The following is a 27,941-nucleotide window of genomic DNA, read 5'->3' as shown; positions in this document are numbered from 1 at the left end:
CACACACACACACACACACACACACAATGAACTGTTTTGGAAGCAAATGCTTCTTTTTAAAAATAACACTTTTAATTTATTCTTTAAAAATTATACATTTTGATCATATCTATACACCATTATCTCCCTCTAACACCCCCAGTACCCTCTCACCCAACTTTGTGACCTCTCTTTATGTTGTTGTTTATTAATAACTCCCTGGTCTAATTAGTGCTTCCCCTGACAGCTTGGACATGGGGGCCAACCACTGGAGCATTGACAATCTACTATTGGCCAGGTCACCAAAGGAGGGTGACTCTCCTACAGCAGCCAGCCATCAACTGCTGGTAGCTCTTTCACCAAGGGTGGGATCTCAGGGGTCCTTCCTCATTCATGCTAGTATTTTGGTGAATATTCACTTCCGAGTAACACAGCACATTGCTTCTCCCTTTTCTAAAATGCCCTTTGTATCACTTACGCTTAAAGAATGGTCATACAGAATAATCCATCCTTCTGTTCCTTCATAGAAATTTGTATAAAAGTTAATAATTTTCATTCCACATACACATGTTCTTATCTGTGGGCTACAAGGCCATCAAATACTGGAAATGTCTTGCATTTGAAAAGGTTTTCTGAGTCTAAGCACAGCAGTGTTTCCCAGATGCCTTGGTTCTCAGCAGGTTTCATTCCTTGGAGTAGGCCAACAAAAACAATAATTTTCACCAGTATTTGTTAAAGTTAAGAGTTTTCCTGTGATTGCAATCACTAACAGATATTTAAGGTTTAAAAAGTTTTTCATGCTGGGCGGTGGTGGCACTTGCCTTTGATCCCAGCACTCTGGAGGCAGAGGCAGTTGGATTTCTGTGAGTTCTTGGCCAGTCTGGTCTACATACAGAGCAAGTTCCAGGACAGGCTCCAAAACTACACAGAGAAACCCTGTCTCAAAAAACCAATTTTTTTTTTAATTTTTATTTTTCCTTCTGACAAGCTTTCAAGTTTCTTACAACATTACTAATATTTAAAGTTATTACTATGTACATACAGCTTTTAGAAGGGCTGGAAATGTTTATTTGAGGCTGTCATATAATTGATAAGCTCTTCTATGCCATGAAAACATGGACCCTGACACAATTGGTTAACGATGCTATGAGACATGTGCTTTAGATCTTAAGTAATTTTTTCTTTCAAAAACTGCACCAGAATATGTAAAACAAAATTATAATTTTTAAAAATAGTAGTTTAAGAAAATCCCACAGGAATCTTCGGCTAACTTTGTTGCTTTCTACTTACTTAGGTAGATGAAAAACTTTACTAGTATAGATTTTTTTTCTGGTTCCATTTGGTGTAGGACACCATTTGTAGACAGAGTTCTTCATGTTCATATAGGTGAATACTCTATGAATGCTATTTATGTTGAACTATTTTGTCCCAAGAATATGCTGTTATTACCTCAGGGCAGGATGGGAAGGTAACTAAGAAAAACTGTTTCAACAGAAGTAGTCAACTGTAACAAACTTGCCTGCATTTGTTCTAAGGCACTAGGATATCGAAATACCTCAGTGTCCACAGAACCCATCAAAACAACCCCTTAGAATTCTTGGCAGATACTTTCTCCCTACTATCTTGCTCATTGTAGTTTTTCCATACTAATTCTAAAAAAATTGTACTTCTGCCTTTTTCTGTCTTGGTGAATTTTTTTCACTGGAATGTCACTACTATTTCAGATGACATAAACTTCATATTTTATAGAAAGCTTGGCATTATTTTTTAATGTAACTTATATTGTACACCTAGTATTTTTCAGGCAGTATTTTAAGCCACATTGAATGGATGCAATGGGTTGATTTGTCAATTTAATTCTGTTAACAGCTTCACCATGGTGTTCCCTTTGCTATTCCTTCACTGAGCAAAAGGAAGAAGACTAAGTGGTTACAAAGGATTTTCTTCTTTCCAGGGAAACGAGCACTTCAGGCTTATAGGTCTTTGTCCTAGGAAAACATAGAGAACATGTAAATTTGACCGATAGAGTCATAGCTTTTGGAGGAAAGACACTTGTGAAACACACTGCAAATGTCCAGCTTGTTAAGGGGGCGGGGCTTCATAAGGCGCTTAGGTAGCTAGATTAGAATCCCATCTGTCCTAATTAACTTACTTCCCTGCTTCCCTAGTGTCCCTACTGAGTCAGAAAAGAAGCCAGAGCTGTTCTGAAAGGACAGGGTTTGGTTTTGTTTTGTTGTTGTTTTTCATTTTCTCCAATTGACAATGATTTTAGAATTTTTGTGTACTCCCAGACATGAACTTTTAGCTTCGAGGCCTTTTTTGGTGAAAGTTTGTTAGTGGGAATTTCAAAACGCCGATGCTCGCTTGAGAATTTTGTCATCCCATTTCTTTGGTTTTGGGCCAAATGATTATGTTTCTTCTTTTAGGGAAGATTTCTCTGGGTATTTTGATATTTTTCCTGACAGGAGGGAACCTCGTATCATTCTCAGGTAATTCAAAACTGATACTTGTTTTCAGCTTTCTGGGGACCTTAAATATATAGTGTTAAGACAGTAATATTTGACATGACTGCTGTTAGACGATATGACTGTTAATCTTCGTTTTTGCTTTATATCTAACATGATCTGGGTTTCCCTTCCTCATTAATAATTCCCAGTTCAAACCTTCCACCTCTGTGTTGAAATTCGGTGTATATTTAATTTTAAAAACAATCTTGAATTAAAGGATTACTAATAAAACGGGGAAAAGCTTGAATACTTCTTCCTTCTGTGTGCATTCCTGTGCATTGAGCATTGTCTTAAATTGAAATGTGCAAATGGCAGCCTGTCTCTATTTGCTACCTTTTGTATGGCGCCTCCATCCCCCGAAGCCCCTGGTTATGCTCCCATTCGGTTCGCGGCAGTAACGGACCATGTTTTCTGCAGAAGAGATGCAAGACCCCATGCGTGCAGTCTCCGCTCTCCTGCCTGAGAAGACCACAGATCCTTCCCTGACTATCAGAAAGAGACAGCTTTTGGCGCCCACAGAGGCTGACAGCAGGTGGCTGCGCAGAAAGCGGAGATCTATTCTGTTCCCAAATGGAGTCAAAATTTGCCCCAATGAAAGCATTACGGAGGCTGTGGCTAGCCACGTAAAGTATTTTAAAGCCCGAGGTAAGCAGATGTCCAAACCCTTTATGAAACTCAAACCGTCACATTTTTTTTTTTTTTTGTGCGCTGTTAGAGTAAACGTGTTATAATTTAGGTAGAAATGAACCAAATATTAGTGAGAAAAGGACTTAATCACAATAATATTAATTAAGAGAGAAATGTACATTATTGTAAAAGAAAATATCTAATTTTTTGGAGCATTTAAAAATACTATTACTGGGTATATTAATATAATAATATATTAAATAATTTTTTATTATGGTAATTTGCCTATATATACCCACAACACATATTTAGACCGTGCTTTCCTACTTATTGTATAGATGAAAATATAGTGAGTTTCTTGATTGTGTACTTTGGACGTGCCATAGATTCATTTTGTTGCCTGATTAGGACACAAAAATTTTTATGTTAAAAATGACCCTTCTCTCAGTGGTCTAACCTGGCTTTTGTCTTTTTTTTCTTCCTTTTATTATTTGAATTAGAATTGTCTTATTTTTGATTAGGCAATATGATCCTTGGATTCATATATTCTATTATGTGAATCCACACTATGTTTCATACATTTATTAACATTGCTTAATTGAGCATCATCCACACACCTTCAACATTTGAAGGATTTTCAGATTTTGCTTTCTATATGTTCAACAGCCAATAAAAAGAGCCATTATATGAATGTGATGTTGTTTGTCCTATTAAATATCAATTCATTTGTTCAACAAATGTTGATTGAGCACACACTATTTTCCCTGGCACTAGGTTGTATGATTGTCTTTCTCACCTGCTACTTAATTATCTTAATTTTTTGTTCCTTGCCATTCTCTTGTACACTAGAGTTTTTAAAAATAAAAATTTAATATCAGGTAATATTATTTCAAATATGTAATGTTTTATGTTAATATAAAATGGCACAGTGTATTAGTTCCCTTGGTATAGTTCTTTTATGAATATATTACAGTCTTGATTGTATTTGAGGGCTGTCAAATATTACTCAGGAATAGGCTCTTCTTTTACTTTTCTTTTTTCCTCCTTGAGACAGAGTTTTTCTGTGTAACAGCCCTGGCTGTTCTGGAACTCACTTTGTAGACTATACTGGCTTCCAACTCAGAGATCTGCCTGTCTGTCTTGAAACTGCTGGGGGTAAGGGCGTGTGCCACCATCCCTGATCTGGCTCTTCTTTTATTTTTTAAAAAGGGATCGTAGACCTAGAAGTTTTATGCAGGACCCTAGGTTGGCAGTGAAATTGCAAAGTGACTGAGGATGTGACATATATATGGCAGTGGGTAATGTATCAAGATGATTTACACTGCCTGGATTTTAACTTTAAATGGATCAGAATATCCAGCTGTCTTGTCTATGCATTCCACAGTAAAGAGGAAGGGCCAACCATTAAGGAATCTGTTTCTACTTTGTGATTGTTTTGCTTTTATTTTTGTAAAGTCAAGAGATAATGCTCAAAAAAGAAGCCAACAAAAGGAAGAATAAAGTATCCTTGAAATAATTAAAAAATACAGGTGAATTGGGTTATTGAAAAGGAACCCTGAAAATATACACACAAGTAACATGCATATTAAACAATTGTACTTATGTATTTAGGAATATACACATATCTATCTATCTGCATGTGTGAAACAATAATTAATGGGTGAAGAAGGCATGAATTTGAAAGAGAGCAAGGAACGGGTATATGAGAGTGTTTGGAGGGAGGAAAAGAAAGAAAGGGGAGATGATGTAATTATATTGCATTCTCAAAAAATAAAAGAAGTAATTAAAAACTTAGAAAGAAGAGGGAGCTCAGAAAAGCAAATGATTGACACAGCCATCATAACATGTTTGTAATTATGATCATGGGAGAAAATAATATTTTACCTCTTATGCTTTTTGAAAACCAGGGAAGGGTTAGAGTTATGACCCTTGATATGGCCCAGTGGTTAAGAGCCCCGACTGCTCTTCCAAGGGACCAGATTTTGATTTCCAGCACTACATGGTGGTTCATAACCAATTGTTAACTCCATGCCCAGGAGACCTGGTGCCCTCTTCTAGTCTCTCTGAGGACACAGAAGGTAAATAGACTTCCGTGCTGGGATCTGATCTGGTTTGGGCCTGCACAGGACTTATGCATGCTGCCATAACCACTGTGAGTTCAGATGTGCATCTCCCTGTAGTCATTTTACCACCTCTGGCTTTCTACCCCTTTCCTGTAATGATCTCTGAACCTTAGGTTTGCAATACATCTGTTCCTTCAGGCTAAGCAATCATTGCTGGCATTGCCATTACTCCTGGTCACCCTCCAAAACTCAATGGTAATACCTATTACTGAAGACACCACACGACTGAGTCATAGAACATGGCAGAATCAAGCTGGTACTGACCTCGATGCTTATCACCTACTATCCAACTTTCATAGTGCTGGATGGTGCTATGCACACTATCAGAAGAAACAAGGAACCGTCAATTGTAGTAATCACCCTATGACAGACTTTCCTACACTCTCCTGCTGTGTGAACTCTGTTCCCAGAGAACTGTTTACTTCCCTTGGAGGAATGCCTCTGCCTGTCCAAGGAATGCTACAAGCAAGACGTTTCCTCCCCTTCCTCATCACTTTAGCATGCTCAAAAGCCTCAGGCAAACAGTCCCCACCCAGCCATGAGACGTTCTGTGTCTGAGCACATCTGTGATAGTGATGAGAACTAGTCTGTATAATGGTCACTGTTTCTTAGTTCCGGCTTTGAACTTCAAGCTATCTGGAATAAATGCTCATAAAGGCACACTTGTGCAGCAGCATCTGGAGTCCCCTGGCTCTGTGGAATCCTGAATTCTATTGCAATCCTTGGCAGTGGTCACTGGAGGGTTGTGATAAATTTTACCTAGCTGAAAACCCTGTAAGCTACAACAATAACTGTCCTGTCAAGACATGCCCACTGGTGCAATAGTGGCATGAGCCATGCGGGTGCTGGAACTGTTCTTCTGCAAGAGCAGCCAGTGTTCTTAACTGTCTCTAGCCTTCTAAATATAATTTTTATTTATAGTTTTAATGTGTTTCTAAAATTAATATGTTTTTTCAAGTAGTTGTATGTTTGGAGAAAAATCCATCAGGATGTCTATAAAGTTAGCACAAGTTCCTTGAACTCCCTAGCATTAACATGTGATATTAATACAGTACACTTGCTACAATTCATATGCCAACATAGGTGTGTTACTAATGAGTTCATGGTTTACATTAGAGTTCACTTCAGTGTGTATCCATTTGGCTTTGGGGAATGTATCATAATGTTTACCAACTATTACAGCTTTATTCAGAACAATTCCCCCTATCCATCCCCCTCCTTCCCAACCCCTGAGAAACACTCATCTTTTTACAGATTGATTTTGTTGATTTGATAATATGCACATAAGTTGGCAGTGTGCATAGTTTTAATGCTTTGAAAGCTCATTTTGAAATAATTGAGTCATATTCCACTGTGTGGATTTGCTAGTTTATTTTCCATTCATTTATTGAAGGCCATCTTCATTCCCTCCAGGCTTTGGCAAGTTTAAATAAAGCCATCTCAAACATTTTGTGTAAATTCTTGCACAATCATACATTTTTTTCTTTGCTTATGTGGATGCCACCGAGTGCAACTGAACTGGCCTTGTTTTCTTTTTCTGTATAAAAATGAATGTGTGTTATCTCCTGTTTTCAGGTGTGAGCTGTAGTTGCTGCAGAGTGACAAATTAAAGGGAACATTATCTCCCTGGTTACAGAGTGCCCTCAAATTAGAAGTCTTGAGGAGCTCCAAATGCTCCTACTTATTTATTTCTTTATTTGTTTTTTTGAGACAGGGTTTCTCTGTAGTTTTGGATCCTGGCCTGGAACTCTCTCTGTAGACCAGGCTGGCCTTGAACTCACAGAGATCTGCCCTACTCTGCCCACTGGATTGCTGGGTTCAAAGGTGTGCACTACCACCCTTCTCAAATGTGCCTTTTTAAATTCAACGTTGGACTCGTTTTCCAAAGAGTAGATCCCATTCATTTGCATTTCTGCATTTTGCTCCAAAAACCTCCTGGCTCTTTTAAAATGTCATTCTCTCTCATTTATTTTTTTAGAAAATCTTTTATTTATTCTTTGAGGACTTCATAAAATGTACTTTGACCATATTATTTCTCCTCCTCAGCTCTTCCTAGATCCTCCCTCACCTCCCTACTTGCACAATTTCATATTCTCTCTCTCTTAAAAAAAAAAAAAGACCAAACAACCCTTAAGTTCCCTATTCCTGGCCATGATGCCTGTCGTGGAACATGGCTGGTATACCAGATGTCTCTCTATTGATGAAAACTGACTACCCTCTCACAGCAGCAATAGAATGCCAATGACTCTGCAGCTAGAAGTGGGGCTTTGTTCCCATCTCCATCTCTATGCTGGGGTTTTGACTGGCTTGTGCAGGTCTTGTGCACGTTGTTATAGCCTGTGAGTTTGTATGTGCATCTATCGTGTTTGTATGACATCTATCGAAGTCATCCACCTCTCCTGGCTCTCAGAATTTTTCTGTCCCCTCTTCTGCATAGATCCTCTCACCTTGAGGGAGGAATGCCATGGAGCCATTCCTTATGGCTCAGTGTTTCAATGTCTCTTCTTCTGTGGGTCTGTATTAATTATTATTTATATTGAGAAGAAGCTCCTCTGATGAGGGATGATCTATGGACACAGAATTAAGTCAATAGGAGTCATTTTACTGCTGTGTCCAAAAGTATCATTATCTTTTTAAAAAGCTGAGAAATTGTCTTTCGAAGTTATGACTCCAGAAAAAAAATAAAAAAACTTGAGATTATGGTGTCTATTAATAAAACAGATTTAAGCTGGGTGTTGGTGGCACACACCTTTAATCCCAGCACTCAGGAGGCAGAGGCAGGCAGATCTCTGTGAGTTCGCGGCCAGCCTGGTCTCCAGAGCGAGTGCCAGGATAGGCTCCAAAGCTACACAGAGAAACCCTGTCTCAAAAAAACAAACAAACAAACAAACAAACAAACCCCCAGATTCAACACAATGTAGTAAACATAAGTTCTATTTTCATGAAATATAAGCATGGAATTAAAAAAAATCAACAAGGAACAAATTCACTAAGAGGTGAGTTAATGCCTATTATAAATGAGTAGTCAGGTAGTACAGTGCTTTTTTCAGAACTGAAAAGTTTGAATAGGATGTTTTTAACTGAATGCCATTCTCATGACCCTCCAGAAAGGAGGTATGGCCAAAAGTGTCCAGAGGAATGGGAGTGAGTTGTTCCATGATCATCAAGAGCATGTTATCTGTTTCTGAACACATTTCTCTCTACTTTCCAGTGTGCCAGGAAGCCACCTGGGAAGCCTTCAGGACGTTTTGGGATCGACTTCCTGGGCGTGACGAATACCGTTACTGGATGGACTTATGTGAGGATGGAATTACAAGCGTATTTGAAATGGGCACACATTTCAGTCAGTCTATGGAACATAGAAGCTTAATCATGAAGGTGGGTGTGGCAAGTAGAGAAGGAGACATTACGTTGTTGTGGGTGTAGTTATACATGGCTAAAGGCTAAAGGAAGAGAAAGTAAATTGAAGGTTTCTGAGGGAGCTGCCCTAGGGAATGGCTGACTCTTCTATCCCTAGCTCCAGCCTTTCATAATGAATATTGTTACTCCAGAAATAGCCTCAGCCTCGTTAATAGATGTAAATGGATCAAATAATATTATGCAAAATATTAAAGATAAGGATCTGTGTGAGTTAAACATGATTGCCAAATTCATTCATATATTAATTCAGAATGTATTGTAGTCATTCTAAATAAGTTAGAAGATAAAGGCCATTTAGCACATTTAGTGAAGTATAAATGTGATTTTAGTTCAAGATTTGTTTTTATTTGGGGTGTGTGTGTGCATGCATATAGAGGGCAGAGTTGAACTTCATGGAAAATTTTCTCCTTTTACCTTGTTCTTTTTTGCCTCTGTGAAAAATCTGTGAACTTCCAGCTGATTCTTCTGTCTCCCATCCCTCCTTAGGAGTGTCGGGGTCACAGGTGCATACCTCTGTGTGTGGCTTTCAAACCTGAGTTCTGTATTAGTCAGAGTTCCTTAAAGGAACAGAACTGCTAGAATGGATCTAGATATTAGGAGAGGATTTAGTAGAGTGGCTTCCAGGCTGTGGTCTGGCTAGTCCAGCAGTGGTTGTGCCCCATCAGAAAGTCCAAGAATCCCATAGTTGTTCAGTCCACTAGGCTGGATGTGTCAGCTGGTTGGTCTCTATGTTATGATAAAGCGTGAGAGGAAACTTGGTGGATTCCATGGCATGTGAGGGTGACCGAGATGGGGGACAAACATGCCAGGCAGACAGAGCTTAGTGAGTTTTATTAGAAAGAGAAGGGGGGGGGGAGGAAAGAAAAGAGGTAAAGAGACAACAGAGACACAGAGACAGAGAGAGGATAGAAGAGAAGAGGGAGACAGGAAAAGTCCTGTCTGACTTAGGGGAACTGTGGGGGGCGGGGGTAGGGGGTGGGGGGAAGAGATTGGGAAAAGAGAGTGGGAAAGAGAGTAAGTGGGTGGGGGTCTTCCTTTTAAAAGGGTCCTTTGCACCTGCATGCTGACCAGGGTACTGCCTGGGTGCATTCTGCCAGGTGACAGGGGCAGGTCAGCATAATGCCTGAATCCTTACACTCTATGTTGGAATCCCAAACAAATAGTTTCTAAAACCAGTGAAAGAATGCTTCAGCAGCAGGATAGATGAACTTGCCAGCAAGAGTGAGGCAAAACAGGCAAAAAAACAAGAGCTTCCTTCTTCCATGTCCTTTTATATGAGCTTTCACCAGAGGGTGCGTCCCAGATTTAGGGTGGATTTTCTGACTTCAAATGATCAGGATTTAAGGTTGGTCTTCCCACCTGGAGTTTTTCTGATTAAGAAAAATCTTTCACAGGTTCGCCCAGCTGCTTGCGTTTTAATTAATTCTAGATATAGCCAACTTGATAACCAAGATTAGCTATCATAGGTTCCAAGGATCAAAATCAGGTCATCAGGCTTGCATGACAAATGCTGTTGAGCTACCTTGCCAGCCATATTTGCAATTTTTTACTATCAAGATATAGAAAATATATAATAGATATTTGTTGAAATAAAATTATAAAGATAATAGCCACATGTCTTTTTTCTACTCCCTGCAATATATAAAGTTTAAGAATATCATTTTCTTTTGTTTTTTTAATGTGGGAAGTTTTATTGGGGGAAGGGAAGGGAGAGAGGGGAAAGAGAGAGAGAGAGGGGGGGAGGGAGACAGGCAAAGACCTGCCTACCTCTTCAGAGGAACAGTGGGAAAGAGTATGAATCTCTCCTCCTCCCTCCTCCCTCCCTCCTCCCTCCCTCCCTCGCTCTCCCTGGCTTTTTGAGTCAGGGTTTCTTTATGTAGAGCCCTATCTGTCCTGGAACTGGTTCTATAGACCAAACTGGGTTCGAACTCACAGAGATCCACTTGCCTCTACCTCCCAAGTGCAGGGATTAAAAGCACAAGCCACCACTGCCCATGAATATCATTTTCAAGTACTGACTGCAAGTATTATTTTCTGAAAATAATTGTTGAATGAATATCTAGAGTCAGTTGTTTAAGTAGGTCTGAAAAGTAGTTATTAAATGAATAGCTCTGAATTATTTTTAGTTGATTCTTATAAGATAGTGTATCTAAAAGAACTGAAATGTATCATCACATTTTTTCATATTTAAACTTTTATTTCCAGTAAAGAAGACATAATATTTTCTTTTAACATTTGGCCCTATAACAGTGATCTCATTAAGTGGGAGAAAGTTAGGTAGAGGAATAGTTTACTAAACTTGGGTGGACCGAAGACAGGTTTTATAGGGCTATAAACATTTTGAAGATGTGCAGTTTTTTGTGTGTTTAAAATGGACTCATCTCTTTACCATGATGGGTAACAGTTCAAGTCAAGACTCAGCATCAGCCTTTTCTCTGTCAGATTTTTTTCTTTAATTATTTTTTTTAAATTTATTTATTAGTTCTAGTTAGGGAACAAGCTTGTTTCACATGTAAGCCCCTTCTCCCTTTCCCTCCCCTCACCCCATCCCTCCTCCCCACCCCCAACCTACCCCCACCCCATCCACCCACCACTCCCCAGGCAGGGTAGGGCCCTCAACAGGGGCTCTGCAAAGTCCACCAAATCTTCCTGTGCTGGTCCTGGGCCCTTCCCCATGTGTCCAGGACCAGAGTGTATCCCTTCAGGTGGGATGGGCTCTCAAAGTCCCTTCTTGCACCAGGGAAAATACTAATCCACCACCAGAGGCTCCCTGGAGTGCAGAGGCCTCCTTATTTTTAACTGCTCCATTTTAGCAATTATGAAAATATATACAATATCATCCATGCCTACCATATCTTAAATCTAATAAACAGCAACCTTACAAGGTATTCTCCATTTTGTAAATAAAGACAATAAATAGATTGCTTACCCTTTGTTACAAAATCAATTGTGATGGATCTTAAGATCCAGAGCCAGTTGTTTTTTTTTGCAAAATTTATATTTTTGGATATGTATATTACTCAGCAGCACAGAGTTTGGTAGCATGTGCAAGGCCCTAGAGTTGATCAGCAGTATTGCAGAAACAAACAAAACTCTCAAAGCACATTTTCCTCCTGTGTTATGGAGCTTCTATTCCAGTCATTGTTGGTTTCAGAAATTTCTACAATGAAAAGAATCATGTATTAATCATGTATTCATATTTATATCAGCATTGTATATTTCAAATTGTGTCCACAATGTTGGATCACCTATTAAAGCAAGAAATATATACAAGGAGTTATTAACTTAGTAACAGAGTTTTGTGATGTGAAGATACATTAAAATATGTATCTTACAAGTTTTAACTTGGAAATAAGGAAATAAGCTTTAATGGTTATATACAAGCCATAGATTAAATGGGTGAGGCTTTGTCTGGCTTGAGTCTAAAGTGATAAATGTGAGTTGGTGGAGAAGGAGTGGATGGACAAGGCAGAAGGAGAGAACAACATGAACAGTGTTTGTAGGGGATGGCTTGGACCAATTTGCTAGAGAGACAGCTTGAAATGACAGGTCAGACAGGAGAAGGTGAGAGTGTTAAGAGGCTTGAATTTAGCTCTGTGGATGATGGAAAACTTCAGGGTTGTAAGGGGATAGGACAAAGGAGCTGGCTTAAAAGCTTTGACTTAAAAATTCACATTTATTTATTTATTGTGAGAGTGAGAGCACAAGAGAGGAAAAGAGAGATGGAGAGAATACTATGGCATTTTTGTAGGAGTCAGTTCTCTCCTTCCATATGTGGGCTCCTGGGATTGAACTCAATCATCAGGCTTGGCAGGAGGTCCCCTTACCTGCTGAACCATCTCCTTGGCCCAGTTTTGAATTCTTAAAGGTCATGTGGCTGTACACACATAAGAAGGGTTACAGAGAGTCAATTGACAGAGAGTCCAGGTAGGAAGCCACAGAGGCTCCTAACCAAACCATGGGACAGAGAAAGAGAACATGATGGACAAAAGTAAGAAATAGGATTTTTGGGGGCACTTGTAGTTGGCATTTTCTTTGGGACACCAACCAACTCCCAAATAAAGACATGAAGACTTATTGTTAACTGTGAATGCTTGGGCTTAGTTTAGGCTTGTCTCACTAGCTTTTTAACTTAATATAACCTGTTTCTGTTCATCTATGTTTTGTCTTGGGGCTTTTTACCTTTCTTTTGTTCTGTATGTCCTACTTTCCTGTTTCTCCTTGTCTGTCTCTCTGGCCCCTGGCATCTTTCTGGTGTTTCTTTCTCTCTCCTTGCTCCCAGCCTAAATTCCTCCTCCTACTTATTCTCCCTGCCCAGAAGTCCTGCTTATTCCTCCTCCTCAATATTGGCTGTTCATCTTTTTATTAGACCAATCAGGTGCCTTAGGCAGGTAAGGTGAAACAGCAGCACATCTTTACATAATTAAGCAAATGCAACATATCTTTACATAGTTAAACAGTCTGCATCATAAACAAATGTAACACATCTTTACATAGTTAAACAAATATTCCACAACAGGCTCTGGCAGATTGGATGGGAACAGCATAGGATAATAGTGTCGAACACCTGGTTCCTAGTGGGAGTTCACAAGATCAGGGACTCAGACAGGAAAGCCACTGTGCTCTTTGTAGATGAGGCAAGAAGGGTGAATTCAGTTTTGAAACATTCATTTTACCTGCTCATGAGAAATGTGAATTGTTTGATATTTTCATGTGAAACAAAGTAGGGTGGTCTGGGCTTTTATTTATAGAAATATTCACCAGCTTTGAGGTAGTAACTGAAAGCCTGAAGATGACAGACTATCTTGGGAGAGACCATAGAGGAAGAAAAACAGCACATTATTTAATGATATCTCAGAGTGATTTAGATAATTTTCTTTCCATTTAACAGCTGAGAAAACTGATCCCTGGCATCAGAAAGGACATGGGGTTTGTGTTTGTAACTAGGGAGGAGAAATGGGGACTTGAAACTAGACCTTCTGAGTCCAATTCTGTATTTTGTACATCCTTTTGTTTGTTTGTTTTGAAATGAGGGCACAGGAACATCAGGGCACAGAAGAGACATACTTGGATACTCCCAAGGTTATAGAATAAACTTGCCGTTGTTAGCACCTGCTTTCATTATTTTCTTGTACTTAGAGAATAGTGGCTTAGCTTTTGCCATGTTAGTGTATTGGTGCCCTCTGTGGAGTAAGTCTTAGGCACCGTGTAATCACTGTTATTAACTCAGTTATTGTGTCTTTGTTTTCTTCAGAAACTGACTTACACACAGGAAGCTGCAAGCAGGTATGTCTTCTCTCCAAATTCAATTTGGCAAAATAGGTGTGTCATAGCTACACCAACACTAACCTAGTGTTCTTTTTCTATTTCATTTCAGCTTCTGCAGGGACCAGGCCTGTGGGTAAGTCCCCAAAGCTGTTCCCCTTGAGGCCACCTCTCTTCCCAGGACACCACCATAGCCACTGTGCTTACTCGCTGTCTTACCTTACCAGAAGCTGGTCCATTTCTTTCCTGGATAATTCCATGGAAGTCTGCCCTATAGAGAATGACTTGCTGTTACTGAGGTTAAGGCTAACAAAAGCCAAGGTTTATCTTACAGAGGGTTAGTTTGTTAAGTGATAATAGTTGTTTGGATTATTTTCTTGACTTCATGGTTATGGTCTTAAAAAATAGTACACCCCCCAAAAAAATAGCACACCCTAGATTTATCTGTCAGTATGCTTCTTGGCTGGCCATTAGGCACAGACTAAGCAGTAGTAATATAAAGCAGACTTCAAAAAGTAAGGAATAGTGACTAAAGTTTGAATTCTACCCATCTTCAGAATATCAAGAGTGTACCAACATGTGGGAAACTACATAGGAAATCACAAATATATTAAAAAATTAACTAAACAATCCAGTATCCAGATATCCATCTTTCCAGACAAAGTCAAGACACAGTTGGAGTATACACACAAGAGCTTTTGAATAAAACACAAACAGGCAGGAAGACAGTGAACTCTGTGGCCTTGCTCATTCATATGTCTCCTGACACCATTGAGTCTGTGTTAAGATTTGAGATTGTGCATCTGCTCTGATGTGGGGTCATAGAGTCTTTTGGGGTTGCCTACAGAGTTCAGAAGTTCTTTGTGATTGACTTTATGGTTATGGATGAGTTGCAGCAGTGATGAGTACGCTGGCTGGTCCTACCAGTCCTAATGATGAGCAGTAGTATCTGGAGGGAGCCGTGTGGTTGGGTAATGGGCACAGATTTGAGTAAGGGCTCAGAATGATGGTGAACACGGAGGGACTAGGCTAGTTCTGAACTCTGCAGCCCAGCTATTTCAGTGTTCTCTGAGATGCTTACTCCTTCTTATGGGTCTACAAATCTGCTAAGCAGTGCAAGGCAGGGGTAACAGGAGGAGGTGGAGCAGGGGTCCTCTGTGTTGATCCTCGAGAATCTGTTTTGATGATGAAGTGTCCCACACTGTGCTGGTCAAGGGCAGAATTTGGCTGATGTTCACCCATTGTCTGAGAATTTGTTGCACTGGTTGATTGGTTCTCAGTTCTCAGCAAACAGAAGACCTTGTTCATTGAGGAGGCTTTAAGCTGATAGCCATGTTGGTGTAATAGCTTTGAAATGTGATCTGCATGTGAGAATTTGAGAAGAACTATAGGTTGTTTTGATGAGCAGCTAATGTTGAAATGAGTGGCTCTCAGCATTGTGCGTGTGTGTGCATGTGTGCATGTGTATACATTCGTGTGTCTGTGTGTGCACATGCATGTGTGTGTGTACGTGTGTGTGCACATGCATGTATGCATGTGTTTCTAGTGAGCAAATAGATTTTTTTTTAAAATGTAACACATGCAAGTACAAAGCATCATTCATCTTCCAGAACAAAGGTTGCCGTGTGTCTAGAGACTATCCAAAAGACTTCCATAGGCTGGCATGTTTATTGTAAATGTAAAGACCATCAGTGTACAGATATTAACATGGAACATTGTCTCACATTCTTCTTAATTTTAACTTAAAAATTTATTCATTGAGAGTTTCATCCTGGATATGTTATGTTTTAATCATACCCACTCTCCTTCCTCTATAACTCCTTGTCTAATGTCCTAAGAGGTGGGCCAACTTTCAGCTGATTACAGATTTGGATTTTCTATGTGTATGTGAAAGATTGCCCTAAGAAAATATTGTCTCTATATTTTCGTGGAGAAGCATCATTTGTTTCCTTCTGATAAGCACATCCTTTGGATGAACCCTGTATCATAGTATATGTTTTACTTTATCTTTTTCCTTTCTGTAAGCCCTTAGACTTTGGTCCTAATGATAGAGCTGGAGAAAGCATCTTCTCCTCCACATTCACAGTCTGCTGGACTCAGAGTGCCTTACTCTGCTTCTCTTCTTTATTTCATTGCCTAGTGTGCTCATTCTCTTCTTTCTCTCTCCCTCCCTGTCTCTCTTTTATTTTTGACTTTAAAGCAATATGTCCTCTACTTTTAAAAACATTAAATTTATTCTTTTGAGAACCATCGATGTATCATGTATACTCTGTGACTTGGTTGTATCCACTTCCCACTTTCCCTTCCAGCTCTTCCTGAATCCCCTCCAGCACACCCCTTTCCAGTTCTGGTCTTTCCTGATGCCCAGCTAGTGCTGCCTGTGTGCACGTGGATGGGTGGTCTTCTGCAGGAATGTGGGCAGCTACTGATGGCCAACCCCCCTGCCCAGCAAAGAAAATGATATCCCTTTCCCAGATGCCATCATGGTTCTTGCTTTTTGTTTTTCTTCTCTTCTATTTCCAGTTACCTTTTCCTCTGCCTGTTCTCTCATATTTCCCAATTTCTATAACCAATAAACACCCTAATTTCTATGACCAATAAACACATCTTTCAGTACAAAGTTTGCTGGTGGGTCTCTCTGCCTCTCACTGATCCACTTGCTATACTCTGACCCAATAGCTTTCAGAATGAAAAATTGGGACCATGTCCCTCTCCTCTGCAAGACAAGTGACTAGCTCTTAGTTGCTCTTAAAAGATAAAGCTGGCTTACATGGTTTTTCAGGCCTGTGCTTAACCCTACAGATCAAGCTGTTTCTGCAAGTTATGAGCATTTCTATATTAAAAAAATATACAAGAAACACAGTATAAGTAATATCAGACAACCCAGCTGAGCATGGAGTGCATTTAGGATTTAGACCCACACCCATCTGAGTCTCAAGAATCAGATTATAATCTCTGCTAAAATTTCTTTTTACTGTGTAAAGTATTTGTTCTACCATTTAATTGTCACAGCAGCAACACAAGCTAGGTTTGTGCATAGTATCCTCACATGAGCCTAAATTTGAAGAAAGTAATTTCAGGAAACACCTAAAGCCTGGCTTCACCTGTATAATCCATCATTCAACCTGTAGCAGCCTTCTGTAGGATGTTGGCAAGTGAATGAGAAATGTGTCTGGCTCATTTCTACAGCCCTCATAGGCGATCCTCTGGGGGGAAGAGGCTTTGGTTTATAAGTTCTTATAGACTCTCCACGACCAGCACTGAACACCCCAACATGCACAGCATATATCAATTTTGTTGATTATGTTTAAGTGACCATACCAAATCAATCAATATGTATTTGCTCTCTCTCTCTCTCTCTCTCTCTCTCTCTCTGTGTGTGTGTGTGTGTGTGTGTGTGAATATAGTCATACATGCATACAGATAGAAGAAAGATGAATTAACTCACCAGGGTGACTTTCATTATATTTTATTAATTCTGCATTGTGATGTGCTCAAGCTGCCCACACCATATGTTTCACAAAGACCAGTGTTTCTACATTAAATAATCCTGGATATCACAATATACATTCACACATTTTTAATCTCAATTTGTTTCTGTGTCACTGTGCTCTCAGAGATGACATAGTTTTCCTCCAGCTACATTCAAAGAGGAAAAATGTAGATGTGGGTTTGCTTCTTGTTCATACTGGGAGGAAGTTCTTCTTTTTTTCTCTTTTACTACACACTAAGAAATCCCTGATGATAGTGCCTTAAAAATGGACTACACAGAGGGGAAATGAGTACAAGCCCGGGCATTGGCTGAAATGGAATCAGTTTCATTTGGGGCTGGCCCAGCACGATCAGCTGACTTGTATTCTCCTGACTGTAGACTCAAATTGTCCCATCCTGTTTGTGCAAGCTAGAGACAAATACCTTCATCCTCTCTTTCACAGTCCCAAGTCCCAAGAAAAATTTTGAAAAGAAAAAGAATAATTCTGTCTGTGTGGAGAGAGATTCTGTATTATAAAACGGCCTGTAATGCAGCCCATGAGGGGGTACACTGGCATTGATTGCACGTTAGCACACACATCGGTCTCCTGTGTTGAGCAGTTCAGTCTGACTCTGGTGAATTTGTCTCCCATATAATGATGATGATGATGATGATGATAATAATAATAATAATAATAATAATAATAATAATAATAAACAATTGCTAATTATTATTTCTGTCTGTGGCATGAAGGTATTGCCTATGGATAACTGATGGACCTGTTTAGGTTTGCTTATGCTAATATATATTCTCAATGCATATGAACCTCATTTTATTTTCCCCTCATATCCTGTAACCCGAGATGCCTCTTGATGTTTTCTTATTACTGAGGCCTTCCTGTACTTACCTAAATCATCTGTGCAGATGTCGGATGACTTTAAGTTCTTCTGGTGATTACTCATTTAGTAAGTGTCTCATTCAGACATGTTCTAATCATCCAATAACGATAGGTTTCATATAATGGCTTAATAAGTTACTCCTTTTAGATGGTGTTTTTAAAACCGGAAGGATCTTTCTGGTGAGATATTTTAAAAATCAGTTTCTCCAATTTTCTATGAGTTCCTAAGTGTATCGAGAGCATGCCTTTGCTTTACCTTCCTATTCTAGCTTCAATCACAAATGTCTCTTACTTACTATGGTTTATACGAATGCCCCTTTAAATCTTACATTAAATGCTTCAATTGCAGGCAGGAACCACCATGCCTAGTTAATGTAGTGCTAGAGAGTGAGCCCAGGCCTTCAAGCATGCTAGGCAAGCACTCAACCAATTGAACTACATCCCAATCATGCAAAATGTCTTTTTAAAGGTTTTTTTTTTTTTTTTTTTTTTTTTTGACATTGGAGATGGAGAGGGATATGGTAGGCAAGTCCTTCATCTCCTGGAGTTCTTCATCATTATCTCCCCTACTTTAATTGGAGAGATTAGGATCAAGTCTGGGGCCGTATACATACTAGGTGTATGTTCTTCCACTGAACTGTGTTCTGAGCCTGGACTTTTTAGATTCTTAATGTGATTCTGTTGAGCAAACAGACCCTTCTGTGGTAGTGCAAATGCCCTTCATTGTCTTGTCCAGTGTGACGGCCATTAGCTACCTGTGAGCACTGAATACCTGGAGTGTAGCTGCTGGGAGTAAGGAACTGAGTTTCTAGCTGTTTAACTTCCATTAATCTGAATACTGAGCGAGTGCAATGCTTCTATGCTGACAATGCATTCTAGAGGATTAAGGGTGTGGAGACAGAGATAAATCGGCAAATAAAATAGTTTCACATAATGAAATTTACCTGAAGGAAAAGAAAATGGGCAATGATCTATAACTAGGAAGGTTCTTTATATGGGGGTGGCTGTTGATGAGGCATCAATAAGTACAAAATAAGTAAATTATGAAGTTATATCTATAACTTATAACTTATGATTATAAATATAACTTTTTTTTTTTAACTTTACCACTTGGTATGTTGGCTTGGGAACCCTTATTTGGTGATCTAAGGAATTTCTATGGGAACCTGTCTTAGGGTTTCTATTGCTGTGAAGAGACACCATGACCACGGCAACTCTTATAAAGGAAACATTTAATTGAGGTGGCTTGCGGTTCATAAGTTCAGTCCATTATCATCATGGTGGCACATGGTGGCGTGCAAACAGAGATGGTGCTGGAGGAGCTGAAAGTTCTGCATCTTGGTCTGCAGGCAACAGGAGGTGAACTGTGCACCATACTGAGTGTAGCTTGAGCAAAGGAGACTTCAAAGCCCACTCCCACACAGTGATACACTTCCCCCTATGAGGCCACACTCAAGAAAGTCACACCTCCTGATAGTGCCTCTCCCTTTGGGGGTCATTTTCTTTCAAACCACCACAGAACCCAAGTTCCAAATTTTATAATACTTTCCCAGGTTTCTATAATTTTTAATAGCTGCATTTTTTCCCTCCTAGGCCTGAGTTGTCATCTCCAGTTCCTGTTGGTGATACCTCAACATTGGCAGGTATGCTTTTTTTCCCCTACAATTCGCTTTTATTTCTTAGCTATTGAAGACTTAAGACAAGTTTTCAAGCAAGTATAGATTTTCAGCTCACATTTTAAAAATGTTTATTTTTGTGTGTGTATTGCTCAAGGAAAAAACAATTATTTTTCACTTAATTCATGCTATTATACTGTGAGTACTTTACAAGTCAGAATGCAGCTTAAAACACGAGTGTGACACATGAATTATTATTTTTTTAAATTTTATTAGTTCAAATTAGGAACAAGATTGCTTCAGATGTCAACCCCTTCTCCCTCTCCCTTCCCTTCCCCCAACATCCTACCTGCCCCTAGCCATCCCCCCTCCTCTCCCCAGGCAGGGTAAGGCCCTCAAAAGGGGCTCCCCAAAGTCTACCACATCATCCTGGGCCAGGCCTAGGCCCTTCCCCAGACACATGAATTATTTTAACACAGACACTTAAGTTGAAGGTAGAACTTTTGTGTTGTCACTTGGCCTGGACTTTCCCAGTATTAGGATTTTCTGACACATCTGGGCGTACAGCATCCTTTGAGAGCTGCTTTATTTTAAGTTGAAAAGATTTTCATTATTTTTTAAATTTAGGTGTTCTAAATTTAATTTTGTTGCTTGTGTGTGTATCTCTCTGTCTCTCTCTGGTGTGTGTGTGTGTGTGTGTGTGTGTGTGTGTGTGTGTGTGTGTTTTGTGTCTGTATGCAGTGTATAAGTATGTGCTTGGGGAGGCCAGAAGAGGGCATCACACCAAAGAAAGTGTCAGAGTTGGAGTTACAGGCTGCCTGACACCTGTGATAAGAATCAAACGAGGGTCCTTTGGAAGAACATGAAGTACTCTAACTGTTGATCCATCTCTCCAGCCCAAAGTTCTGTGTTTCATGTAAATTAGTCAGTCTCTTTCTCTTCTTGCCTCTTCCTGTCTCCTCTCTCGCCTCTGTCTTTCACCAATTTCTTCCTTCCTTCCTCTTCTTTCTCTCTTCTTTTTGCTAGAGTTGAACCCAAAGGCATCTTTCATGCTAGGGAGATGCTCTCACAAGGACTACACTCAAGCCCTTAGCATTTTTTTTTTATGACATTTTCCTCTTTTTTTTTTTAAAGATTTTATTTATTTATTATGTATACAACATTCTGCTTCCATGTATATCTGCACACCAGAAGAGGGCACCAGATCTCATAATGGATGGTTGTGAGCCACCGTGTGGTTGCTGGGAATTGAACTCAGGATCTCTGGAAGAGCAGTCAGTGCTCTTAACCTCTGAGCCATCTCTCCAGCCCAAGCCCTTAGAATTTTTAATAAAAACTATCAACTTCTTTGTCTTAGAAATTTTGAGCACACACAAAAATAGAATAGTATGATGTGGCTCCGTTTTGATGATTGTTAAATAATGACCAGGCTATAGTTTCACAAATATAGTTATGCACTTCAGTGTCTGTTCCCTTTGCTAACTAGAAAGCTCCTTAGAAATAGAAACTTTCTTTTTATATCCTAGCATCTATATTAGAGCCTAGCACATTAAACAACCAACCACCCCCAACAGCACTTGTTTAGTGAGTCATAATTATTAAGATTCTAGGAAGCCTCTACAAATGTCTCTTAAGTTTTTAACTAAAAACCCTTCAACATAAAAAAGCGAAGGTCTTGTAAGAATGGCTTTTGAAGGAAGTCTTTAATTCCTGACATGAATTCTGGCTTACTCAGGGACTAATGTCGTGTGGGTCTTGTTTTCTGCTTAGGTGCTGTTCCCAGTGCTTTGTATCCAGGGGTGGCCTCAGAGAGCAGTGTGGTGTCACCAGAGGAGAGTGTAAGTCCAGCTCTGTTTTGTTACTTTCTAACAGGGAGGATGGGGGTTAACAGGGTTTATTCCATTTCTAGGCTGCACAGGCCTTCACACAGTGCTCAGCTCTGAAAAAAAAATCATGACTTCTAAATCCAGTACATTCAGAAATCTGATGTTCCTTGGAAGAGCTGAATAGGCCTGTCATATTGGTAATTTTTTTGATAGAGGATTTCTGGGAAATTCTCATGGTGACAAATATGTGGCCTTCTAATCAATGGTACATTGGGCCTTTCTTTCTCTTTAGAGAGAAAGAAAATGGATTTTATGTAGTTTAATATTCTGGAAGTTATCACTCCTTTTAAATACACCATGATTAACAGAGCCTGTCTACTAAAAGGCACTTACAGATGAGGGTCTACGACAAAAGATTACAGGGTAAGTAAAGGATTCTACCGTGTCCAGGCAGATGGAAGCATCTTATTAAAAGTTGTGTTAAAATCTGGGTTGGGAGATGGCTCAGTGGAGGGAACACTAGAGATGCAGAAGTAAGAGATGGAGTTCAATATTTTGATAGAGATTGTATTAAATCTGAAATTTCTTTGGGTAGTACAGAATTTTAGCAATATTAATTCTTGTACTCCATGAACATTGCACATTTTCCCTCTTTATGTGTACATCATTGTCTTCGGTATTTTATAATGTCATTGTAGAACTCCTTCACTTCCTTGAGCAAATTTATTCCTTAGAATTTTAATTTTTAGTAACTGTTAAGAATAAAGCTGCCTTTTGCAGTTATTATTAAAGTATTAAAGTAATATTAAAGTATTTCCGGCTTTTGTTTGTTAATTTTGTAGACCATAACATTAATGAATTTGCTTGTGAGTTCTAATAGTTATTTTGAGGTGTCTTCAGTGTTTGTATACACATATATAGCCACATCATATGTAATCACATACTGTGTCTTACCTTCCTTCCCTCTAGCTTGGATACCTTTTCTTTCCTTCTCTTGCTTCATTTCAGTAGCTAAGACCTCCCGTACTGTCTTAAATAAGTGTACACCCTGCCTTTCTTTATTATAAATGTGGCTTTTTGCCTTAAAGCTCACAAATCAACCTCTGTTAGCTTCAAACTTTCTTGCACTGCTTCCGTACCCTTCTCAGCTTTCATAGACTTGAAGAATATTCAGGCCTTCGTCTGTATTAGACTGGGGAGAGGGTGAGCAAGCTGGTGTTGGGACAGTCAGAACACTTATCCAGGAAGTCTACTACCTTATTTATGTGGGTGTGGTTCATGGTGCTATAGAATTGCTATAGTAACAACACCAGTGACCTCAGGTTGTCACCTTATTGGACACAGCTATCATAAAAAGTTTAAAATACTCTTAAATTCCCAAGATACAGCACAGACTCCTCAAGTGAGCACACATGGTTAGAACAATGACCCCTGTAGACTTGCTACGCAGGCTTCCACCTGTACAAACACCGTGCCTGCAGAGTGCAAGAAAGCAAAGGGCAAAAAAGATGAGTTGTTGATTTTGTTTCGAATTTGTTATATCTATTTAATGTGGAGCATTATATTTTTTAATTAGTTCAAATTAGAAACAAGCCTGCTTCACATGTCAATCCCTTCTCCTTTCCCTCCTCCCCCACCTCCCACCAGCCCCCTACCCCATTCCCCCTCTGCTCCCCAGGGAGGGTAAGGCCCTCCATGGGGATCCCCAAAGTCTGTCATATTATCCTGGGCATGGCCTAGGCCCTCCCCCATGTGTCTGGGCTGAGAGAGCATCCCGCCATGTGGGATGGGCTCCCAAAGTCCTTTCTTATACCAGGGATAAATACTGATCTACTACCAGAGGCCCCATAGAGTGCCAAGGCCTCCTCATTGACATCCACATTCAGACATCCATGGGTCTGTATCAGTCCCATGCTGGCCTCCCAGGCATCAGTCTGGGGTCAATGTCGGGAGCATTATATTGAATGTAAATTCTGAGAATGTCTTAGCTATGACCTCTCACGATCCGTTGTAGGTCTGATTGCCTCTTTTCCCATCATGGCTCTTCATTATTTTAATAACTTTCATTTCTTTGTTGAAACTCCAGTTCTTCCTCTCTATCAATTCTTCCTTTAGTCTTGTTTGATATGTTGTCAAATTGTCCTCAGAGATTTAAGAACTGCTGCTTTATGGGGAAATCTCGGAGTTGCCTTTCAGCAAGGACAGGGCTTCCTGCTGGTACTTTAACCTTTGCGGTCTTTAAAATTCCAGCTTAGGCAGTGAGGAATAGCATCTGCTTCATAGAAGCTGACATCGTCTATGTGAAATTGTCTTCCTGGTGTCTTTTAATCTCTGTTTTAGCATCTTGACATCTTGGTCTTTTTCTTTCTGTTTTTACTGTCTTAAATACCAGGTAGGTTTTCAAAACATTAAAACAACCAGCATTTTAGGTGTTCTTCAGAGATAAGGTTAGTAAGTATATTTTAAATAAAAATATTAGAACTGGAAATCTCTGTCCAGTTTACTCTGATGGAATTTAAAGATATATTTATTTTAAAAATTGTGTGTGTGTGTGTGGTTTGCGTTCATGTGTGTGAAGGTGCCTGAGGAGCCAGAGAAAGACACCAGGTCCCCTGGGACTGGACTTACAAGTGGTTGTGAGTTGCTTAATATGGGTGCCTGGAACCAACCCCAGTTCTCTACGAGAGCAGCAAATGCTCTTAGCTCTGATCCATCTCTCCAGCCCTGAGAAGAAATGTAAAAAACAAAGAGGCAGTCTTGTATAAAATTCCACATAATTAACAACTTTTGTCGGTAGTGGTCTTAGTATCACTGAGCAATAGCATGTACTTACTGGAAAAACACCCAATGCAATAAACTGTGGTGTAAAATTAGATTGCATTAATAAAAATGTAGAATCTCCTTTAAGTATGTGATAGTCCCACCATATCTTAATTAGAACTCATGTATGGGTGTCACACTCTCAGGTAAAAATTAAGGTCACTGGAAGTGTCAGGAGGAGAGGAGCAGTGACAAGTCAGAAGAAGCTTGGTAGCTTCCTGGCATCTGTTCAAGACCCTCTGTGGCTGTAGTTTACTTGTGAGCCAGGGCACACAACCTTTCTCAATAATGGAACTTACAGGGGGGCAGTTTGGGTTTGTTTGGGAAGACTTTGACGGCTGTGGCAGCCTTTTGGAAGTGTGAGAGCCTGTTCTAAAAAACATGTCTGTTTCTGATGACAGCTCTTTAAGCTGAGATGAGCAGCCTTTTGTCAGGGATGTTGTAGAGAGAATTCAAGCACCAGAAGGAATGGGGTGGTGTTCAAGGTTATTTCCTGTTCTGAAACTTGATAGGTGTCTGTTATGTGAGCCACCAGATGAAAGGTGATACAATGAAAAGACAGGAATGTTCTAGTCTCAGCTCTGCCATGGGCTTGCTCAGCATCTCCAGGCTGCTCATGTATCCTTCCCATGTTTCTAAATGTCCAATGGAGGCAGTGGATGTAAATGGGCTCATTTAAATGTGCTGCTTACAGCAAGTATTACAGTAGTGTTCCAGAAGTAAGGGTAGAATTCCCTCAGTCCTTCTAAACTTATTAAGTAAACTTCCGAAAGAAACCGTTACTACACTCATTTATTTAGTTTTTTTATTCATATGAGTGGACTTATGGATATTTTGTTATTTGGGTTAATATTCAATATTAATTTTGTTGCCCAAGTTATATCAGCTTTGGCCACTGGAAGACCTGGAATATTCTTTCTTTTTTTCTTTTTGAGACAGCATCTTGGGCCCTCACTCTGAAGCTCATGTAACTTGCTATGAGGCCCAGGCTGACTCTTGGTCATTCTCCAACCTCAGCCTTCTGACTATGGGAATATAGATCTAAACTACCACACTAGCTTCTTGATTTTGTGTTTTGTACTTGTGTGTGTGTGTGTGTGTGTGTGTGTGTGTGTGTGTGTGTGTGTGGTTTCTGGGATTGAACCCAGGGCCTTGAAGATGTTAGTCAAGTGTTCCCCAGCCTAGAATTAGGTTTTAATGTCACAGAATGCAACAGAAAATTTGTTGGGTTTTGACGAATGGCAATTAATGTTTAAGAAATGACCTCTTTAAGCTTGTGTTGTGTCATTACAGAATATTCCAAGTTATCTGAAAAGATTATTGCTCTGTTCCTTTTTCCCTAATACATATTTTTATGGCCAGATTTTCTTCATGTTGCTTCCATTAAAATAACACATTTTGATTAATTGAATACAGAAATAAACATGAGAATTCAGCCATCTTGTATTAAGCCAGACATTCAAGAATTTGTAAAATTATAAACAATGTCAGTCTTCCACTATTTTCAGCTTCACAGCATGTGTTGTTGGCTTTTGCACTAAATTTGCTTACTCTGTTATTATTATTACTTTTGAGACAGGGTGTTACTGTGTAGCCTTGGCTGGCTTAGAGCTCACCATGTAGACCAGGCTGTCCTTGAACTCATAGAGATCTTCCTGCCTCTGTCTCCCAGTGCTGGAACTAAAAGCATGTACCACCATACCCAACTAATCTGTTGTTTTTTAATGAATTAGTATATGTTTTTCAAATTTATCCTTTGAAATTTTGTTGGTAAATATTTAGATTTATAATAAATATTAATAACGTTTTTGAGTTGCTGAGTTATTTTCAAGAGTTTAAAGGGATTCTTGAACCAAAATGTTCAAGAACCATCTCTGTAAGCTATGTTTTGATGAAATTATAGAATAGTCACCTATTTTCTTATTCATCTTGATAGTTTCCTATAGAAATGTTCTTGCTCTTTCTTGTCAATGTGTGCTGAAAGAATATACAAATATATAGTGATTATAACATTCACTTAATCCTAAAGGTTATTCAATTTATTATAAAATTGAATACTATATAAAAAGTCATCATTTGATGCAGTGTTTGGAACTTTGAGGGTAATAAGTAAATATTTATTGACTGAATGAATAATTACTGGTATTTGTATTTTTTATAAATCCAGATCAGTAATGAAATCGAGACGGTGACAGAGGAGCCCACACAGCCTGCTGTGGAACAGATAGCTGAATTCAGCATCCAACTTCTGGGGAAGCAATACACTGAAGAACTGCGTGATCCCTCTAGCGCCATCTACCGACTCCTTGTTGAAGAGTTCATTTCCGAGGTGGGTGATTTTTTGTTTTTTTTTAAAGTTTTAAAAAGAAACTTTTATTTATTTGTTTTAAACATGTGCATTATAGGAAACAAGCATTACCCATGTGGGTGGTTCATTTGATTGGATAACATGATTGTTCATTGGGGTTTAAGTTTCTCATAACCACAACACTGCTTAAATGTAAGTTGAGGATTCAAACTGACCATCTACTAGGTTGCAAATTAACCACTTCAGAAAATTTTGTGAAAAGTTCAGAGAAAGGTAAACTCTTTCTTAGAAACAACATCTTTCTACCCATTAACAAGTAGATGCTCTTTGTAACTCACCACAGCCAAGGAAGAACAGAGTCTGTGGTTTAATTTCAGCTTGTCAACGTTTGGAGAAATGAATGTCTCTGAACAGCCATGTATGGCATATCTTTTATTCCCTGTCGAGAACAATAAGCTTAATTCTTTAAAGTTCATCTTTACTCTTTTTTGTTCTTAGTGTGGACACTTTTTTGTAGTTAACTCACAGGTGAGTGTGTGAAAGTTGAGAAACACTAGAGGGGTATGGGGAATCAATCCCCTGTCTCTGTCCTCTGGCTCTGGAGAGAGGTTTTTTCCTTTTTAAGGGATTTTTTTCTAAATAGCCACCTGTTAAACCACACCATCACTTACCCTCTGCAAGAATTCTCTATAGAGTTTGAACTCAGAATTCTTCTATTAAACGTTAGCCATACCTGGTGCCCTCCTAGCGTGTCTTTGTTCTTATGTAGCATCGCCCTGAATGCCATCTACTCTTCGGCATGATAACTGGGCACACCATTTTTTTTTCTGTTTATTTCTTTTCCATTCCTACTTGATTGGTTTCTCCTTGACCAAGTTTGTTAATTCCATTACCTTAGCTTAATTTCCTTCCCTAGTCATTGTGTCCAGATGGGAAATAAAAATATGCATTGGTCAGCCAAATAGCATCATTGCAGCCATCAGACATGGGGAGGAGTGCAGGCCAGACAATTCATTTTCCTAACTGTGCGGCCAAGTTGCAAGGCTGTATGGTATGCAGGAGAAATGTCAGCCAGGCCAG

General features: G+C 39.4%; 1 protein-coding gene across 1 annotated transcript in view; it reads left to right on the top strand.

Moving 5' to 3' along the window:
* The first annotated feature begins 1,723 nt into the window (after positions 1–1,723).
* The window catches only part of Impg2 (interphotoreceptor matrix proteoglycan 2), a 57,799-nt gene continuing 31,581 nt past the window's right edge, over positions 1,724–27,941 (top strand). Inside the window, exons 1-8 of the mRNA XM_035444531.1 lie at positions 1,724–2,468; positions 2,904–3,131; positions 8,448–8,614; positions 13,911–13,942; positions 14,034–14,057; positions 19,885–19,934; positions 21,678–21,745; positions 26,721–26,882. Of these exons, the coding sequence (XP_035300422.1) occupies positions 2,384–2,468; positions 2,904–3,131; positions 8,448–8,614; positions 13,911–13,942; positions 14,034–14,057; positions 19,885–19,934; positions 21,678–21,745; positions 26,721–26,882 (816 nt within the window). The 5' untranslated portion in view covers positions 1,724–2,383. The remainder of the gene's footprint in view (positions 2,469–2,903; positions 3,132–8,447; positions 8,615–13,910; positions 13,943–14,033; positions 14,058–19,884; positions 19,935–21,677; positions 21,746–26,720; positions 26,883–27,941) is intronic.

This window comes from Cricetulus griseus, chromosome 4 (assembly GCF_003668045.3).
Source record: "Cricetulus griseus strain 17A/GY chromosome 4, alternate assembly CriGri-PICRH-1.0, whole genome shotgun sequence".
In the NCBI taxonomy this organism is placed as follows: Eukaryota; Metazoa; Chordata; class Mammalia; order Rodentia; family Cricetidae; genus Cricetulus; species Cricetulus griseus.
This window is presented reverse-complemented; position numbering and strand designations above follow the sequence as displayed.